The following is an 18,089-nucleotide window of genomic DNA, read 5'->3' as shown; positions in this document are numbered from 1 at the left end:
AGGTTTAACCTAGGAACAAATGCATATTTAAAAAAAAAAAAAACAAGCATGTAGCAGAGTCTGTAAATCAAACATTTTATTGGTAAAGAAAAAATGAGTGAACAGCCAACATGAGTCAGCATTTGAAAACATTCAGGAATTTGGTTTAGAAGATACTGACTAGCATCACAGTTTGATATTACTTCTTAAATGTGAGTACTTGATACAACATGAAGTAAACTGGATTTATTAAGATGAACATCTCAAGGATTTGTCCACCAAACAAGCTACGTAATGTAATGCACATTAGACGAGTCAAAATTTTGTTTAGAAAAAACATAGGCCTATATAAAGAACATGTAATCCAGGGTTAAGGCCAAGGAAAGAAACGGGGGTTATTGGGGAATGGGGACCATGGAATGTACATAGCAATAAAGAGTGTTCTAAGAAGGCTGCCTGTGGATTAAAAAAAATGATTAAAAATAAAAAGGCAGTTACAAAACTCTCATTCTTTTCCTGGATCAAAATTGAGCCTTCATCTGTAATGACGTGGCGGTGGGCTATGGCTGGGCTGTCCGTGCCTCCGAGGTGGACTATGGCGGGACATAGTATGGCGAGGAGGGGACTGGTAGCGTGGCGGCGGTGATCCTCTGTAAGGAGGTGAAAAGCGGCCTCTGGATCTGGAGCGGGACCGCGAGCGACCCCAGTTGGGGGTGCCCCGGTCCTCGTAGACGCGGATGTACGCAGTCTCACCCTGCAAACGAGGACAACAGTGAAAGTGCACTCCGGCGAGGTACGGAGTAGGGGCGGGTTTCATCAGGTCTTCCACTCACTTGGTGCGAACGGAACTCTGTGCGATCCAGGCGTCGTAAGGCATAGTCCATGTCCTCGCGGCGAAGAAATTCCACAACACCCTCCCCGTCCCGTTGTACGTCGGCAAAACAAACGTCGCCTGCCTCACGCATGTGATCCTTCAGATCCTGCCAACTGCCACTTGGCGGTAATCCTGAGATGGCAAATACCGGATATGAAACCTAAAAACTTCTAGCACCTACAACCTAAAAAAAATATCTTACACTTCGACTTTAGCTACTTTGCCCACATAACTGTCTTTGCAGTATGTGGGCTTCTAAATATTTTTAAGTCTTTAAAGAGCATGAGCTCGTCGAGTAGGTGGTCCTTTAAGTAGACATTCAGGGTCACTTTGCTGAAACAGTAAGTCTCTATACGGCTTGAAGCACTTTCCGATGTAATTTAGGATGGATCCAATATGCACATGCTTATCTACTTTGATCTTGTTCTTTGTGAAGTTGCACCACATTGACTAAAAAGGGCAAAACTTCTGATTATGGTTCACTCTTGTGCAATATGATTAGATTGTAGAAGTTATGCAAAGGTATTCTTTTTTGTAACTATACAATGTATTGATTGTTTTGCCTGTTCAGTTGACTGTTGCTGATCTCATTCTAATTAAATTAAGTCATACGCCATTAGCATGACAGATTTGTCAAAGACTCATACGGTCAATTTATAACTTGATTTGTCTTTTAGTCTGCCATAGGAAACAGCTGCCTATCCTCCTTCCTACTAGTCCTTGTCTCTCACTACGCCATCAGATTTACAGGAAGATGTGTTTATAACTCATGATGTCCCTTTCCAAGTCCCATTATGCCGAGATCCATAATCAAGAATGAAAAGCATCAGCAAATCACTTTGCATGTCCACTTTCCTAATAGTCCTTCAGTCCGCCAAGAGGGAGTAAAAGACATCTGCCCATGGGCCACAATTCATCCAACTACAAGTCCCTTTGTCCTCCAGTCCGCCATGACATAGCAAGATTTGAATCTGCCCACAATTTCATAACTTCCAACTACAAGTCCTTCCATGCCTCGGTCCGCCATGAGAGACAAAACGGTTGCCATTGACTTTGCGTGTCCGATGTCCTACTTGTCCCTTTATGCTGCAGTTCACCAAGAGCGAAAGAAAGTCTGGCGTTAGCAAGTCCTGACTATGACTCTCGACGTCCATCTTCTAGTCCCTGTCTCACTACGCCATTACATTTGCCTATGACTCATGATGTCCATTTACAAGTCCCATTATGCTGAGATCTGTAATCAGTGAGGAAAATCAGCAGCATATCACTTTGCATGTCCACTTTCCTATCAGTCCGCCAAGAGGGAGTAAAAGACATCTGCCCATGGGCCACAATTCATCCAACTACAAGTCCCTTTGTCCTCCAGTCCGCCATGACAGAGCAAGATTTGAATCTGCCCACAATTTCATAACTTCCAACTACAAGTCCTTCCATGCCTCGGTCCGCCATGAGAGACAAAACGGTTGCCATTGACTTTGCGTGTCCGATGTCCTACTTGTCCCTTTATGCTGCAGTTCACCAAGAGCGAAAGAAAGTCTGGCGTTAGCAAGTCCTGACTATGACTCTCGACATCCATCTTCTAGTCCCTGTCTCACTACGCCATTACATTTGCCTATGACTCATGATGTCCATTTACAAGTCCCATTATGCTGAGATCTGTAATCAGTGAGGAAAATCAGCAGCATATCACTTTGCATGTCCACTTTCCTATCAGTCCGCCAAGAGGAGAGTGAGAGACATCTGCCTACGGGTCATGATTCATCCAACTACAAGTGCCTTTGTCCTCCAGTCCACCATGAGAGGGCAAAATACACATCTGTCCACAAATGTATAACTTCCAACTACAAGTCCCTTCATGCTGTAGTCCACCATGAGAGACCAACGGTTGCCATTGACTTTGTGTGTCCAATGTTCTACTCGTCCCTTTATGCTGCAGTTCACCAAGGGCGAAAGAAAGTCTGGCGTTAACGAGTCCTGACTATGACTCCCGACGTCCATCTTCTAGTCCCTGTCTCACTCCGCCATTACATTTGCAAGATAGATGTGCCTATGACTCATGATGTCCATTTACAAGTCCAATTATGCTGAGATCCATAATCAGTGAGAAAAAACATCAGCATATCTCTTTGCATGTCCACTTTCCTATCAGTCCGCCAAGAGGGAGTGAGAAACATCTGCCAACGGGTCATGATTCATCCAACTACAAGTTCCTTTGTCCTCCAGTCCACCATGAGAGGGCAAAATACACATCTGTCCACAAAAGTATAACTTCCAACTACAAGTCCCTTCATGCTGTAGTCCACCATGAGAGACCAACAGTTGCCATTGACTTTGTGTCCAATGTTCTACTCGTCCCTTTATGTGGCAGTCCAAGAGAGAAAGCAATCCCTGCCTATGACTCTTGATGTCCATCTTCTAGTCACTTTGTGTTCCAGCTGCCTACAATTCAATACGTCGAACTATTAGTGCCTTCACGTTGCAGTCCACCAGAGAGACATCCGCCAATTACTCAGTCCACTTTCCTACTTTATGCTGCAGTCCAAAAATGAAAGTATGGGATTAGTGAGACCTGCCTATGACTCGAGGCTTTCATCTACTAGTCCACATTGTAGTCCATTCATGTTGTCCACCAGCTCTGCCAATGACTGAATGTCCACTTTCCTACTAGTTCCTTTGGCTTGCAATCCGCCATGAGTGAAAGATTAGCATCTGCCTGTGACTTTGTATGTCTTCCTTCCTACTATACTAGTCCCTTTGTTAGTCCGCCATAAGATCCACCTGCCTATGACTCATGTCCATCAGCTTTGAAATTGTGACTAAGTCCATTTGTCCACCGTCAAGAGTGTGAATAAGATGTATCTGCATATGTATCAAGACTTCCATCTACAAGTTTCCTTTCGGCTGCAGTCTGATATAAGAGGGAGAGAAACATTTGTCTACAACTCTGTCCACGTTCCTACTAGTTATCTTATCCATTGGTTCGCCAGGTGAGATTGAGACATTGGTCTATGATTCATGATTTCCACCTATACATTTCTGAATGCTGTAGTCCGCCAGAAAAGCGATCAGAGAACCATTTGCCTGGCTGTGTCCTCTTCCTGCTGGTCCACTTGACCTCCAGGATAATTATTGATTAGTTACAAGTGTGGACGTCCACCTACCAGTCACTACGACGCGGAATTCAGACCTTCGTGTTGGAGGTCCAAATCTTCCTCTAGGTCCTCCTCCTCCTCCTCCTCCTCCACCACCTCCGCCGCCGCCACCGCCACCGCCACCACCTCCCGTTGGACCAAATTTACTAGAGGATCGGGGATACTCTACACGAAGTTTGGAGTCTCCATATCCATATCCATTCCTTCCATAGACAGCATCATCTGCATCCCTAGGAAAAGAGAGCACAGGACTCTAAAGGTAAAAAAAAAGTTAAAGTACCAATGATTGTCACACACACACACAAGATGTGGCGAAATGTGTCCTCTGTATTTGACCCATCCCCTTGTTCACCCCCTGGGAGGTGAGGGGAGCAGTGAGCAGCAGCAGTGCCGCACCCGGGGAATCATTTTTGGTGATTTAACCCCAATTCCAACCCTTGATGCTGATACCAATGCAAGCATGCCGCAGACGAAGAAATGGACGTGACGTCTCCCATCCATTCTTTACTTCCTTTATTTGACCTACACTAAGACTTGATAGGAGACCAATCCTTCCCCAAAACTTACCGTGGGTCTTCAAATCGGATAAAGGCAAAGGGGATAGTGCCTCTATTGTTCTTCAATTCAATCTCACGGATTTTTCCATATTTGTAGAACAGATCCTCAACGTCCCTCTCCTGGACATCCATGGGAAGATTTCCGACATAGATCCGGCCATCCGACATTGTCGAGGAATTAATTGCACTGCTGACACAGAAAGCAGGGAGGCAACTTTGGATTTTAAGTTTTTTTAAGTTCAGTTGAGGTTTCCACAAATCACTAGTCCAAGCTGAATTACTTATTTCAATCAAATATAAAACTAAACAAAAACTTGTTAAAAAAACCCTACAACAAAACATTTAATGGTAAATGGGTCAATCTTGTATGTCTAAGTTAAAACAACATTACGCTGCCTGAAACTCTTCAGCGTTGTTTGTCATCTGTCGGAATACATATTAAAAAATAATATACATTGGAAAATAGTATAGTGTTCATGGTAAATTACAATGTGATAATATATAATAAAATCTTCCTAGTTATCACATTCGGACAGGTTTTCCAGTTTGGCCACTAACGGGTTGTTTTTGAGGAGCGGCAGAACATGCAACATAAAACTGCCATCTTTAAGTTTACAATGCAATCAAACAAAGTGCGATCGATACTGAACAATTTTAGTATCTATTCAATACCAAGTAAATATGTGCTAAATTGCAGAGGTCAATGCTTTTTACTTGAAATTTTGCAAGACCATCAAATTACGCATAGTACATGCGTAATTTGGTAATCATGATTATTAATCAGAATAAAAATTGCTCCTCTCCCATGTTATTCGGCTTTTAACACCTCCAAGGGAAAGCTACAAAACAGACTATTACAAAACAGACTTGCACATGGTGCTTTTGTCCTTCTGCACACTGACATTTTGCATTATGAAACCGGAACTGTTTTACCTTATTTTGTTTTGTATATCTCTTCTATTACTTTATTTTTCCTTCTAAAGTTACTGGACATACGTTTTTTCTTGGAGATAGATAAAGTATATATTGCTTTTTGGGGGAAAAATAAAATTAAAAAATAAATTGTGAATTTTAACAGTCTATAAAAAACAATATATCATTGAGTTTACGTTTATTATAAGCAATAGTCTAATCTAAAATCAATACACGTATTGTAAAATACCTAAGTGAAAGCAAAAACTACTACTGACTGTCATTCCAAATCACTCCTGTGTCCAAGGATTTACGGATTATGGTGAGTCGTTGTTAGTAAACAATAAAAAATCTGATATTTGCGAAAAATAATCAGAAGAGAACAGAAAAATAGTGTTCGTTCAGATACCGTCTATTGGAACACACTATCGCCAATGCAATCAACCAACACAGACTGAACATTGCCGTTGAACATTCTATGTATCCATCCATTTTCTACCGCTTGTCCCTTTCGGAGTTGCGGGGGGTGCTGGAGCCTATCTCAGCTGCATTCGAGCGGTAGGCGGGGTACACCCTGGACAAGTCGCCACCTCATCACAGGGCCAGCACATATGGACAACATTCACACACGAGAGCCAATTTAGGGTTGCCAATCGACCTATCCCCAGGTGCATGTTTTTGGAAGTGGGAGGAAGCCGGAGTACCCGGAGTGAACCCACGCAGTCACGGGGAGAACATGCAACCTTCACACAGAAAGACCCATAGTGGGCCTCGAACCCAGGACCTTCAAATTGTGAGGCACACACACTAACCCCTGTTTCACTGTGCACCTCTTTAGTAATTATGTTTTCTAATTAATCAACATAATTATGTTAGTTGATTTGGGTTTTTTCAACAAAACATTCCCAATCAAGAACCCGAGCCCAGGACGTTCGTATTGTGAGGCACACGCACTAACCTCTGTTCCCCCGTGCTGCCATTCTATGTATATCTAATTAGTAAATTAATGTTTTTGCACGAAGGATGTTTGAAAAACAGTATGATAGATTGATGTAAAAACAACGTTTGACTGACTCAGCTCATTTCGAAGACGTTCGCGGCGGCTACACGGCGGAAATGACAAACGTATCGACGCGTTACCTAGACTGACCACACATCCTCTTTTCCCCGGACATGTCCTCCTTTTTGCGGGCCTGTCCGGACGGAGTTTCTTAAATGCCTCAAATGTCCAGCATTTTGAGTTAGGGTTGCATGTATTTTCAATGTACGTTCAGGGTTAAGAAGGGGTTAAAAACAAAACAAATTGTGCGCGCAGCAGCATTGGTGAGGGAGGGGCAGAGACAGAGAGAGAGAGAGAGAGAGAGAGAGAGTTATGATAAACGCGCATGCATCGCCAGGCTCTGCTTTTTATCGATAGATTTATCAGATGTAATTTTTTATTATCTATAGCAGGGGTGTCAAAAGTGTGCCCCGGAGGCCATTTGCGGCCCACAGCTAATGTTTTAAAGGCCCACGGCACATTCTAAAAATACTATTAAAAATAAACAAAAACATAACAAAAGTGAAATAAAAAGCTTAAAGGTGAAATGTAATTTAGAAAAAGTTGCAATGTTGACTAAGAAAACAAAGCTTTTTTTTTTCTTTCAAACCGTCATTGCTCAAAACATAATATTGAATCAAAATCAATGTTATTAAGAATTATTGACCTATCCAAAGTTCCCATTACTTCACAACAAATATTCCACTTTGAAAAATATTTTAGGTGGAAGATTTTGCATACTTTGGGCGGAAAACAAACAAAAAAACATTAAAAAAAACTAAAACATTTTGAAATGAGGAATAGATCTGAAGTTGATGTAGACTCCAGAGATTTAAGCGTTAAATATAAAATGTGTGTATGCCCTGGCACACTATTATCATCATTTCACGACCCAAGCAAAACACTTTTTACACTTTTATACTGAAATAAATACAACTACAACTTATTAAAGAAAAACATAGGAAAAACTACCAGGAGCGGTAAAGTTTAGATCCATGAAGGAAAGAAGAAAGTGAATGAATGTTTATAACTGAATACATTTACATATGTATACACTAGTGATGGGCCCGGCAACACCGATGCATCGGCACATGCGTCGAGCTCAGAGAGCAAAACCCTGTGTCGGTGCGCGTACCGCTTTTAGGAAGTCACGTGACCGATCATGAGCTGTTTCGGTCACGTCACCGATACGCGAACTGTGTCGAAATGACGTCTCCTCTGTGCCCTGTGAGCGGGTCTTTTCTACAGCCGGGGAAATAATAACTAAGGAGAGAAATCGTCTAAAATTTAATACGTTGGAAAAACGTTTTTTTTTACTAAAAATGTGTAAAAAAAAAAAAAAAAAAAAAAATCCCAATCCACAAGCATCCTCATTCACAACACATTCTCTTAGATTTCCATGTCATGATACATGTTCACATTATTTATTGACTGTATCTAAAAAAAGATAAAAATATATTTTTATTTCAACGAAGATATGAAATAATCTTAAATGAAATACAATGACTTGGTTTATATTATTATACATATTCAATATATATATTATTCTATTGTAATATTTTTCTATTTAGTTTCCATTTATACCCCCATTATTTACTTTTTACTTTTTAAATTCGATCTCAATTTTGTACACTGCTGCTGGAATTTTAATTTTCCTGAGGGAACTCTCCTGAAGGAATCAATAAAGTACTATCTATCTATTGAATATACTTGGTCATAAAATCAGTGTCAGTTGAGTCGGTCCATAGGTTGCCTGTAGGAATTTTTAATGTCCAGCAGATGTCAGTATTTAGTGACACAGTATCGACACAGTATCTATACAGTTCTGCAATATGTCGAAACGCTTCATGACGCCTCATCACTAGTATACACATTTTTTTAAATTTTATGAATTAAGTAACGTTTATGACAACCTTTTTCCAAAACACAACATAGAATTTAAACCCAGAGAGAATCCCTATGACCTCAGAGGTTCAGCTGTCTTTCAGAAAGCTAACATAAGAACGAGCTTAAAAAGTAGATGTGTTTCTGTCAGGGGGATTCAACTGTGGAACAGCTTGGATGATTCCTTAAAATGTTCCAGTTCCATTCACACATTTAAAAAACACTTTAAGACCAATGTCTTGAAAAAATATATCACTCTTGAATCAACACAGTAGTTAATACTATGATCAATGTTCATTAAAATACTAAGTGTGGCATGTAAATAATAATGGAAGTATAATTGTTTGTATATAATTGGTACAAAGGTTTAATATGTGTACAAGGATATTTCACATGCCTTTACTGTGTATATAATTGAACTGTGTTTAAGTTGTGTATTTATAATATGTTGTACAAAGGACATTTCATAATTTTCAGAAGTTCATCTTGTACTTGACATTGTTTATAGGGTTAGGCGCAATAAGTGTTCAACTTCAGCCTAAACCCTTTCGGTCTGCAACATTTTGTTTTTCAATCTATGAATTTACAATTGTTTGTTAATTTTGTTGACCATTGACCGAAGAATAATAAACTATAGAATGTGAGATTTAACAGGATAACGCATACGTTTATCATTTGTTTTCAAAACGCTTACAAAAAAGTGGGGCCCCAAAAATTTACTGTGGGACCCCATTTTTATGACTTCATGGGGTCCCTGGGACCCCATTTTGAAAATTCCGAGCGCCAACACTGCCGTCAAGAGAGGAGAAAAAAATGCTTTATTTAAATAAATATATTATTTATAAGGCAAGTTCGAGTATCATTGGCAGATTTGCACCTAGTCCCGGCCTTGGCACGCATGTGTCCTCTTTTTGGGATTTCAGAATATGGTCAGCCTAATAATGTTGTGTCGTTCACGAACGAATCTTTTGAGTTAACGTACTGAACCGAATCACTTCATGAACTGATTCGTTCCTTTCTCAGTTCAGTTGAGCTCCGCCGCGACCATGCCGGTATGAGTGGAACGACGCAGCCAGCTACTCATCATGGGGGTGGGGGGAGGGACTGAGCGAACGATTCGTTCACCGCGGATTAACGACATGAATCACTCAGTGAACGACAACGCTCTCGCTCTCTGCTCTGCTTGCCCCAATGCCGCGAGTGATTCTCCTCCCGTTTCATGCCATTGGCATCTGTTCTCCATTCATTCTCCAAGCTAACGGCTAATGTTGACTCAAGCCACATGAGAACAAACACACACACGCGCCCCGTCCCCATTATCTCAACACATAAATGATAATGGGTTGTACTTGTATAGCGCTTTTCTACCTTCAAGGTACTCAAAGCGCTTTGACACTACTTCCACATTTACCCATTCACACACACATTCACACACTGATGGAGGGAGCTGCCATGCAAGGCGCTAACCAGCACCCATCAGGAGCAAGGGTGAAGTGTCTTGCTCAGGACACAACGGACATGACGAGGTTGGTACTAGGTGGGGATTGAACCAGGGACCCTCGGGTCGCGCACGGCCATTCTTCCACTGCGCCACGCCGTCCCCACATAAAGTTATGAGAGTAGAGGAGACAGAAAGAAAGTCAGTGCAGGGCAAGGCTGAGCAGCAACGACGCGAGGGGGAGGGGCGGGGGGTAAAGTGTAGGGCAGGCTGTTTGAGAAGATTTAAAATAAAAATAATAACTAATGTATGTACATATACATAGGCTATTATTTATCTTGATTTTTATATTATTTAAGCTATTTATTTTCTTTTTGCATATTTAAGTTGATATTTCCATTTTTATATTTTTAAATGTAAGCTACAGAAATTTTAGTTTTAATGTTGGCTTTTCTGGCACTTGTTTTAATATTTGTTTTGTTTTATTTAAGGTAGCCTATTTATTTTATTTTTGTTTGCACATTTAAGTTAATATTTTCTTTGTTATATTTTTAAACGTAGGCTACAGAACATTTAGTTTTTATGTTGGCATTTCTGGCTCTTAATTTATTTGTTTTATTTTGAAGGTATTTATTTTCCTTTTGTTTGCATATTTAAGTTTACATTTTCTTTGCTACAGAACATTTAGTTTTTATGTTAGCATTTGTTAAGGGTTTCTTAATTTAATATTTGTTTTTGCATAGCTGCCAACTTTTGAAATCAGAAAAACCTAGTAGCCAGGGTCCAGGGGCCGCAGGCCCCGGGGGGTCCAGGACGGGGTCCTGGTGGGGGGTTCAGGGCTTCGCCCCCCGACGCAAAATGATTATTAGCATTCAGACAGGTTAAAATGTTGCTAAAACCATCACTTTTCTATCAGTCACAGTGACTTTTCAAAACAAAAATATTACAGCAAAAATCATATGGGTTGATTGACATGTTTATTCTGTAAGCTAACTTCAATAGTTTGAAATTATTTTGACAGTTAATGCCAGTTATCCTGTCAACCTTTCACAAGACTTCAATTTGTTAATTGAAAGTATAAACAGTATAAACACTTTTTACAGTAAACAAATGGTAAAACAGTACTAAACAATTCCATTAAAAAATGTCGTCATCGAAATATCGAACACAAATGGGGTACAGTTTTACATCGTCATAGTCGGTGCTGCCGTCAGTCGACATGCTAAATGGTTCCGTCTTCATGACATCGGCGATACTTTTTGAGGATTCTGTTCCAAGACACTGAATAATGTTTGATGTTTTGGTTCGACCACATCCATATTTTTTGGCGATTTTCGAGTCGGGAAACATTTTCCGAAATAACTGTCCCATGTGATCAGCCAGTGCGATTGGAAGTCCATGCTCAATTATTGCCTCCATAAATAAAACTTCGGCATTTATCACATCCAAAGAATCTGTTTGGGCGACGAAAAACGTTGAAAGTTTTCCACTTGTATCGCTAGCAACGGCATTAGACTTGTGTTTTTTTTGTCCCAACGTGGTCTTTTACATCGCTAATTCCTCCGTGTCCGATGGAAAAATCTTGTCTGCACAAGGTGCAATTCGCGTGGTTTTCACCCTTTTTGGAACGGATCATTATTCCCGGATAGGCTTTTGAATATTCTTCGCGGAATGACTGCAGTTTTCTTTTCAGTTTAAGACTCGTTTGCGATTTTTCTCCGGCTGATTCCATGATCGTTCGCTCGTTTGGAAACAATGGCAACTGATGCCTCGTGCTTGGCAGCGGTGCTATAAATAGCTTCGCGCTTGGCATTCAGTAGTGATGGGTCCGGCAACACCGATGCATCGGCGCATGCGTCGAGCTCATAGAGCAAAACCCTGTGTCGGTGCGCGTACCGCTTTTAGAAAGTCACGTGACCGATCATGAGCTGTTTTGGTCACGTGACCGATACGCGAACTGTGTTGCACTGACGCCTCCTCTGTGCCCTGTGAGCGGCTCTTTTCTACAGCCGGAGAAATAATAACTAAGAAGAGAAATCGTCTAAAATGTAATACGTCGGAAAAACTTTTTTTTTTTTTTTATAAAAATGTGTAAAAAAATAAAATTAAAAAAATTCCCAGTCCACAATCATCCACAACACGTTCTCTTATATTTCCATGTTATGATACATGTTCACATTATTTATTGACTGTATCTAAAAAAGATAAAAATATATTTTTATTTAAATGAAGATATGAAATTATCCTAAATGAAATACAATGACTTGGTTTATATTATTGTATATACTAGGGCAGGGGTCACCAACGCGGTGCCCGCGGTCACCAGATAGCCCGTAAGGACCAGATCAGGCCCGCTGGCCTGTTCTAAAAATAGCTCAAAGAGCAGCACTTACCAGTGAGCTGCCTCTATTTTTTTAAATTGTATTTATTTACTAGCAAGCTGGTCTCGCTTTGCTCGACATTTTTAATTCTAAAAGAGACAAAACTCAAATAGAATTTGAAAATCCAAGAAAATATTTTAAAGACTTGGAATAAGCGGTAGAAAATGGATGGATGGATGGGTCTTCACTTGTTTAAATAAATTCATTTATTTTCTACTTTGCTTCTTACTACTTTTAGAAATACAATTTTAGAGAAAAAATACAACCTTAAAAATGATTTTAGGATTTTTAAACAAATATACCTTTTTACCTTTTAAATGTCTTCCTCTTCTTTCCTGACAATTTAAATCAATGTTCAAGTATTTTTTTATTTTTTTTTATTGTAAAGAATAATAAATATTTTAACTTCTGGTTTTTCGACGAAGAATATTTGTGAAATATTTCTTCAAACTTACTATGATTAAAATTCAAAAAAAATATTCTGGCAAATCTAGAAAATCTGTAGAATCAAATTTAAATCTTATTTCAAAGTATTTTGAATTTCTTTTAAAATTTTTGTTCTGGAAAATCTAGAAGAAATACTGATTTGTCTTTGTTAGAAATATAGCTTGGTCCAATTTGTTAAATATTCTAACAAAGTGCAGATTGGATTTTAACCAATTTAAAACATGTCATCAAAATTCTAAAATATATCTTAATCAGGAAAAATTACTAATGATGTTCCATAAATTCTTTTTTTTATTTTTTCAAAAAGATTCAAATTAGCTAGTTTTTCTCTTCTTTTTGTCGGTTGAATTTTGAATTTTAAAGAGTCGAAATTGAAGATAATCTACGTTTCAAAATTTTACTTTAATTTTTTTCGTGTTTTCTCCTCTTTTAAACCGTTCAATTAAGTGTTTTTTTTCATCATTTATTCTCTACAAAAAACGTTCCGTAAAAGGAAAAAAAAATGTACGACGGAATGACAGACAGAAATACCCATTTTTTTTATATATATATAAATTTATTTATTTAGCTATTCTTGTTTAAATCACACTTGCGTGTAACTTACAAATGACAATATATTTATTTATTTAAGTGTGTATCAAAGTGGTAGCCCTTCGCATTAATCAGTACCAAAGAAGTAGTTTTTGGTTTCAAAAAGGTTGGTGACCCCTGTACTAGGGCATACAATCAGTGTCAGTTGAGTCGGTCCATAGGTTGCCTGTAGGGATTTTTAATGTCCAGCAGATGTCAGTATTTAGTGACACAGTATCAATACAGTTTTGCAATGTGTCGAAACGCTTCATGACGCCTCATCAACCCATCACTAGCATTCGGAATGGCTCGATAGGAAGTTACGGGAAGCAGTGTCGATTGTCATTGTTACGCGATTTCGTGAATAAAACTTAAAAAAAAAAAAAAAAGTTTTTAATTAATGAAAAACCGTATTTTTTATCACTGCAACCGTAACCCGGAATAGGTTGATGAAAACCGTACTAATTACGGGAAAACCGGAGTCGTTGGCAGGTATGACTGTGTCGCGGAGGAGGACGTCACATTGAGGCTCTCGTTCAGTCACTGTGCGTGTCGTTCATTGGGTGCTGAGGGCTTGTGTCGTTCGCGAACTGACACACACCGAGATCTGCCGCTGGGGAATCGGTTACTGACCGACTCATGATTCGCCGACCTGCCCATAGAACTGCTGCTGCAGAAGTGATTCGGTGAACGAATTTTTTGAACGAATCAATTTAAGGAACTGATTCTAGTGATTCAGTACAGTCAGGGCCGGCCCGTGGCATAGGCCGTATAGGCAAATGCTAAGGGCGCCGTCCATCAGGGGGCGCCACGCCAGTGCCACAAATGTTGGAGAAAAAAAAAAAGAAAAAAAAAAAGTTGGTACTATTATTTCTAAATACAAAAAATAATCCCACGTTAATTAAAATGCAAAGTAAAGCCTATTTAATAGAAATATTATTTGTTACAACATTACGCCCCCCCCCCCCCCACTCCCCACCCGGACGGTGCGCCCCCTCCTTTCCCGTATCATGACTCTTTTTGGACGTCACCACATCAAAAAATCAACACAAGATGTCAAAACGGCCAAAACTGTCAGGTGCCCAGGGAAGAAAAAAGAGAAAAGAAGAGGAGAAACGAGAAAAGAGAGAGGTAGCAGGTAGGTAACGTTAGCCTACATGAAATTATTTGTCTGTTACAGAATGTGATAGTAACCTGGCTTTTTAGCATTAAGCTAATGTTACATGCTTCGGCAATTGCTAAGCTAGTTCTGTTTTAACGTCGGGTTAATATTGTGGAGGGGGCTAAATTGTTATGGAAAATAATAATGTAACGTTAAGTAATTACAGTACTCCCACCTTACATTCCTTAGGGACATTTGTATGGGGCAGGGCCGACATCCGGGCAACTGAGCTACATACGGGTTCTTCGAGCCATAGCAACCTGACTGGCGTTGAAAACAAACCGTCGCCATTACTCTTTAACCTGTCGACCTGCGCTGATTAAACCCGTCATTCTGCCTCCAAAATGCCAAAAAACTGTGTTGTTTTTGGTTGTGCAAACTACAACTGGAAACAGGGAAAACAAAGGTCGTATTTTGTTCTGCCAAAGCGTGCTAAAAGCCCACAGAGACGAGACAAATGGCTCGCAGCTTTACACCGGGAAAACGAGGACGGTTCTCACTGGAGTCCCCCAAAATCCCGGGTCGTGTGTTCGGATCACTTCGTTTCTGGTAAATATAAGGAACAAAAATCCACCTTCTTAACCACAACTTGGCTATACCGTCCATGCTAATGTTGAACCCGTTGAATTTTTACTGAATAACGTTCGACAGCTGAAGTTGTTGTTGTTGCACAACAATAACATACGGTATAAAGGCTATTTCCAGTAATTCAGCAAATAATAAATCATAATACTGAACTGAATTTGAATGAGCTCTCTACAGATATAATAAATATACAGATACTGGTAGCCACCGTGTCATCCTTATTATCATTTATCAACATACCTTGGGTGATTTAACCATTTTTATGTGATTTATTCGTTATATAACAACCGAAGCTAACAACCGACCTGGTGCGCTTGTGAGGTAGACATAAAGATTTCCAAATTCCATGTCCGGCCATTGTGTAGGATTATCAGTCCACGCATCTGCTGGAAGGCGGTAAGGGCAGTCGTTTAATCCAACTACAGAACATTTTAACTCGTATCTTAACCTAGCCTCACTGGAAAGACTATTTACATAATCATACGCCATTTAGAACAGTTTAAAATGCCGTGAAACCTCGTTAAATGCCTTTTCTGTCAATGCTGTGTTCGCTGTGAGCTGGTTTGTTTTCAACGAATTCAATATGGCGACCGCGTTGCTAGGGGATTGGAGGGCGGAAGTGACGTAGGTCCGCCCTCGCCCATTGCTAGTTCTGTTTTAACGTCGGGTTAATATTGTGGAGGGGGCTAAATTGTTATGGAAAATAATAATGTAACGTTAGGTAATTACAGTACTCCCACCTTACATTCCTTAGGGACATTTGTATTAGATCTTTTAAGCAGGTGTTTTTTGTTTACATTGTTATTGCCTTCTGGTTAGCTAATGTTTGCCCTGCAGGTAATAGTCACTTTTCCACCCCTTTATATATTAGGTATAGTTGTAAGTAAAAAAAAAAAAAAGGTCAAAGACAAAGCTATTCGGTTTCTTGTGAGTATATACACTTCACTGCCGATGTGGGGGGGCACCACCTAAAATCTTGCCTAGGGCGCCACATTGGTTAGGGCCGGGCCTGAGTACAGTCAAAAGAACTGCCGATACCATCACTACAGCCTAAAGTTACCCAATTTTCAAATCGGTAGACGGCCTTTTCAGAATAGCTGGTGATTACGCGCGATAATTACGTTATTTTATTTCCACAAACTAATGTCTAAAAAGCCGTCTGGAGTGTCCACAATGTCGGCGGAGGTTTTTTTTTTTTTTTTTAGCTTAGCTAACAGCTACGTCATGCTAACAAAAGTAGGCCTCGACGCCGAGCCGCTCCTGGACACGCATACTCGTTGTAATTCTCCAGAAAACATATACATAAAGATAAGTGCAAACATACATGGTACCAATGGAAGGTTAAGAATCGATTCCGGCGAAGAGAGGCGCTTCTTTTGTGGAGTCAAACGCCAACAAATGATGTCTTCTTTACTGAGGTAAGGCAACAGCTGCTATAAAAGGGTCTGCACGGCTTCTTCTTCTACGGCTCATTTCTGTGTTGGTGGGAGGCTGCTGCCCCTAGCGGTTATACGACGGCATTACCCGCAAGGCTTGAGCAACCGCTGCCAAAACTAATGTGATAATACGACGACTTTGCGTTGGAGTTACACAGCCTTGACATTGTTTCAAGTGTTGTTATCAAAGGGCAGCTGGGCCACGCAATAGTAATGTGATGTAACTTGCTGAAGGGTGGGCTTTTTGGAGTGAGAAAGGGAGGCGATAAGATGGGGTGTTGTACAAAGGGCCCGCGGTGGTCTTGTTACATAACGTCGACGAGAACCGCCCCTCACTTCAGGGAATAATATTACGCAACTTTCCCCACACCGTTTAGTCCACAAGGCGCGTGTTTGCCAAAGAAGACGACAGCATGTCGAGCACCAAGATCGCGTCGGCTCTCCGCCTTTTCCCGAGGCGATGCAGGTCCACGGCGGCGTCCACCAAGAGCCAGCGGCTGGAGAAGGAGCAGGACGGATGCGCGGTGGTGGAAGCGGACCCCGTGGAGCTCATCAGCCAGAGCGGCAAGGCGCCAAAAGATGGAGAAAAGCTGAGCAAAATCCACATCGACTTCAACAACACGGAGGAAGCTTACAAAAGTAAGGACAACGTCGAGCTGCTGAGGAGCCTGCTGGTCTTCAAGCTGTGCACCATTGACGTGCTGGTGGAGAAGAACCGGGAGGTGAGTCGGGATCAACTTCCACGGTTCTCACACGAATGATGTGCACACCACCAGAGGTGGGTAGAGTAGCCAGAAATTATACTCAAGTAAGAGTACTGTTACTTTAGAGATTTATTACTCAAGTAAAAGTAAGGAGTAGTCACCCAAATATTTACTTGAGTAAAAGTAAAAAGTATGTTGTAAAAAAACTACTCAAGTACTGAGTAACTGATGAGTAACATACACACACATATCATATATATATATATATATATATATATATATATATATATACACACACACACACACACACATATATACACATATATATATATATATATATATATACATACATTGATATATACAGTATATAATTTATATTTATTTTTTTTGCCGTTTTTGTTTACATGTTAATAGTGTTTTAATGAATATACATGCATGTTTAACACATATAGATTCCTTTCTTTCATGAAGACAAGAATATAAGTTGGTGTATTACCTGATTCTGATGACTTGCATTGATTGTAATCAGACAGTAGTGATGACAAACGTCCACGTTTTCAAATGGAGGAGAAAAAAAGTTCCTCCTTTCTGTCTAATACCACATGAAAGTGGTTGGTTTTTGGCATCTTATATGTCCAGCTTCCATATTCGTTTTTATACACTTTACAAGAAATACATTGGCGGCAAACTCCGTAGCTTGCTAGCTTGTTTGCGCAGGCTTTCGGAGACTCTTATTTTGAAAGCGCAGGCGCGATGGAGCGGCACTTATATTGTGAAGACAGGAACTGTGCAGTCAGTCTTTAGGCTTTTGACGGGATGTACGGTCGAAATAAAAAATGGTCTTTTTTCCTTCACACTTTTGATTGATTGATTGGAACTTGTATTAGTAGATTGCACAGTACAGTACATATTCCGTACAATTGACCACTAAATGGTAACACCCCAATAAGTTTTTCAACTTGTTTAAGT

The 18,089-nt window shown here is 40.1% G+C and overlaps 2 protein-coding genes across 3 annotated transcripts in view; one reads left to right on the top strand and one right to left on the bottom strand.

The window, feature by feature from the left end:
* Positions 1-58: 58 nt before the first annotated feature.
* On the bottom strand, positions 59-16,461 carry srsf9 (serine and arginine rich splicing factor 9). Of its 2 annotated transcripts, none has more exons than XM_061926858.1 (5): positions 16,305-16,461; positions 4,573-4,749; positions 4,015-4,235; positions 813-985; positions 59-733 (listed from the first exon to the last, which is right to left on the bottom strand). In XM_061926858.1, the coding sequence occupies exons 2-5, from the start codon at positions 4,728-4,730 to the stop codon at positions 515-517; spliced, it is 771 nt and encodes a 256-aa protein (XP_061782842.1). In that variant the 5' UTR covers positions 4,731-4,749; positions 16,305-16,461; the 3' UTR covers positions 59-514. The 2 variants fall into 2 exon arrangements, with proteins under 2 accessions (XP_061782842.1, XP_061782843.1); XM_061926859.1 differs by having other exon boundaries at positions 4,573-4,752; positions 16,305-16,459.
* Positions 16,462-16,604: 143 nt separating this feature from the next.
* The window catches only part of prodha (proline dehydrogenase (oxidase) 1a), a 28,164-nt gene continuing 26,679 nt past the window's right edge, over positions 16,605-18,089 (top strand). Inside the window, exon 1 of the mRNA XM_061926857.1 lies at positions 16,605-17,138. Coding sequence (XP_061782841.1) covers positions 16,830-17,138 — 309 coding nt within the window. The 5' untranslated portion in view covers positions 16,605-16,829. The remainder of the gene's footprint in view (positions 17,139-18,089) is intronic.

The sequence above is a fragment of the Nerophis lumbriciformis genome, linkage group LG32 (assembly GCF_033978685.3).
Source record: "Nerophis lumbriciformis linkage group LG32, RoL_Nlum_v2.1, whole genome shotgun sequence".
Taxonomy (NCBI): domain Eukaryota; kingdom Metazoa; phylum Chordata; class Actinopteri; order Syngnathiformes; family Syngnathidae; genus Nerophis; species Nerophis lumbriciformis.
The sequence above is the reverse complement of the archived record's forward strand: the minus strand, read 5'-3'. Positions and strand labels throughout refer to the sequence as shown.